The sequence below is a fragment of the Papilio polytes genome, unplaced genomic scaffold (assembly GCF_000836215.1).
Source record: "Papilio polytes unplaced genomic scaffold, Ppol_1.0 DF822067.1, whole genome shotgun sequence".
Taxonomy (NCBI): Eukaryota; Metazoa; Arthropoda; class Insecta; order Lepidoptera; family Papilionidae; genus Papilio; species Papilio polytes.
Window position 1 is genome coordinate 6,984,562 of NW_013527137.1, and position 1,752 is coordinate 6,986,313.

Below are 1,752 nucleotides of genomic sequence, written 5' to 3' on the forward strand. Positions count from 1 at the left end.
TATTGGAGTCGGCACTTTGGCATGGCATTAAAATTATTGTATTTGTTGATTATTCAAACAAGCATCATTATTAAACAGTGATATTGTCAATATTTTTAACGCACTAACTTTTTCCTATTCCTTGAAAAAAAAAAACTGGCAACACGAACTGTTATGATTAAACTTTTTTAATCTATAAACTAACCTACATATGTCAAACAATTGTCAAACGTCAATAACTGTCAATGTCACTTTTGTGACTTGGAATTGGAAATATGAGGTTATGTTTATGAGGCGAATGGTGATTCAATAATTATGCAGTAAAATTTATTTTTCCATCATTTAGTATTCGCAGAATAATAAATAAATATGTCCCTAATGCCTTTTCGACTTACTTGCCTCACCAAAATGGCTTCAACCGCCTTTTATTCAACCTTAACAAAACGAACGATAGCATATAAAAGTGCAATTTCTTTAGAAACTTTATATGCAAATAGTTCATTAAAATTAACCACACCGTCATTCGTAAGTACTTGTTATTATTTTATTCATGATAAAACGTAGCCAGAAAAGAGATTTACATAGTGTTCACATCCATTTTCAGACACCAGACCCCAAGGAGAAATTCTCAGGCTTTATTCCAATGGAGAAGTTGGATATAACATACAGTGCTAGCTCAGGTCCAGGGGGGCAAAATGTTAATAAGGTAATCTACATGTACATTGTTTTATACTGGATTTTTTTACATTCTCTTTGTGAATCCAATCTCTCACGATAAGTGTAATGAATCAAGAAATTAATTTAGGGTAAAAATGTACAAATGGTTCTTTACTTATATTTAAACAAGTTTTTTTTTATTCCAGGTGCACACAAAAGTAGATCTCAGATTCAAATTAAGTGAGGCAGATTGGTTGCATCCTGACATCAAGGAGAAGTTACTTGAATTGGTATGTTTTGGTTATTTTGAAAGTAGAACCTTGATAAATGAGAATTTAATAAGCAAGGAACATCTATAGTTAGTTCCTATAAGTTGCAATGACTGTTTCAATATGTCTAAAACCTAGAAATCTTTATAAACATAAAAAATGTCACAGTCCCTTGGAATCTTACATATCCAGATTCTAGGTTATTTGAAAAATTTAACAGTGAAATTCATTCATTTAACAAGAATTTTCAATTTACACTAGCATGGTAAGAAGCTATCTAAGGAAGGTTACCTGATCATCCGGTCAGACACGACCCGCTCGCAGCAGCTGAACCTGGCAGACTGCTTGCAGAAGCTGCGCAGCATGATCCGCACTGCTGCTGTCACACAGCGAGAGCCCGCTCCAGAGACACAGGAGAGGATCCGACAGAGGTCCGACATACAGATTATATTAGACATTCTAAATGATTATTGTGGTATTAAGAAAATTTATCTAAAAAGTGCAACAAACTATTGTTAATTTCGTAACAGTATCTTTTGACATTTATGTAGTACTTTTACCCACTGCATTGTTTGTGAGAAATTGAAAAAAAGTATGCATGTGTTCTTGTAGAGAATATTCTACATCTGAATCAAATTTTATCAAGACCTGCTAAGCCATTTCAGAGGTGTGTAGTAACAAACATGTACACATCCAACCAAACTTACTATATTACATTTACTATATTAATATGACAATAACTATAATCAAAACTATTTACATCAAATGTATACTGCCTTTTGCTTGGAAAGGTTTAATTATTAGTTACACATTGGATTGTGCCGTAAGAATTCATGTTCCTTATTTT

The 1,752-nt window shown here is 32.8% G+C and overlaps 1 protein-coding gene across 1 annotated transcript; it reads left to right on the forward strand.

The window, feature by feature from the left end:
- The first annotated feature begins 242 nt into the window (after positions 1 to 242).
- Positions 243 to 1,439, forward strand: LOC106106996 (peptidyl-tRNA hydrolase ICT1, mitochondrial). Its single transcript, XM_013287661.1, has 4 exons — positions 243 to 504; positions 584 to 685; positions 843 to 926; positions 1,167 to 1,439. The coding sequence occupies exons 1-4, from the start codon at positions 349 to 351 to the stop codon at positions 1,422 to 1,424; spliced, it is 600 nt and encodes a 199-aa protein (XP_013143115.1). The 5' UTR covers positions 243 to 348; the 3' UTR covers positions 1,425 to 1,439.
- Positions 1,440 to 1,752: the final 313 nt, after the last annotated feature.

Bases quoted from the DNA above. Each gene is read 5' to 3' on its own strand.
- LOC106106996 (XM_013287661.1), top strand. From the start codon at position 349: ATGTCCCTAATGCCTTTTCGACTTACTTGCCTCACCAAAATGGCTTCA. The intron at 505-583 runs GTAAGTACTTGT...ATCCATTTTCAG, and splicing joins AATTAACCACACCGTCATTC to ACACCAGACCCCAAGGAGAA. The intron at 927-1,166 runs GTATGTTTTGGT...AATTTACACTAG, and splicing joins AGGAGAAGTTACTTGAATTG to CATGGTAAGAAGCTATCTAA.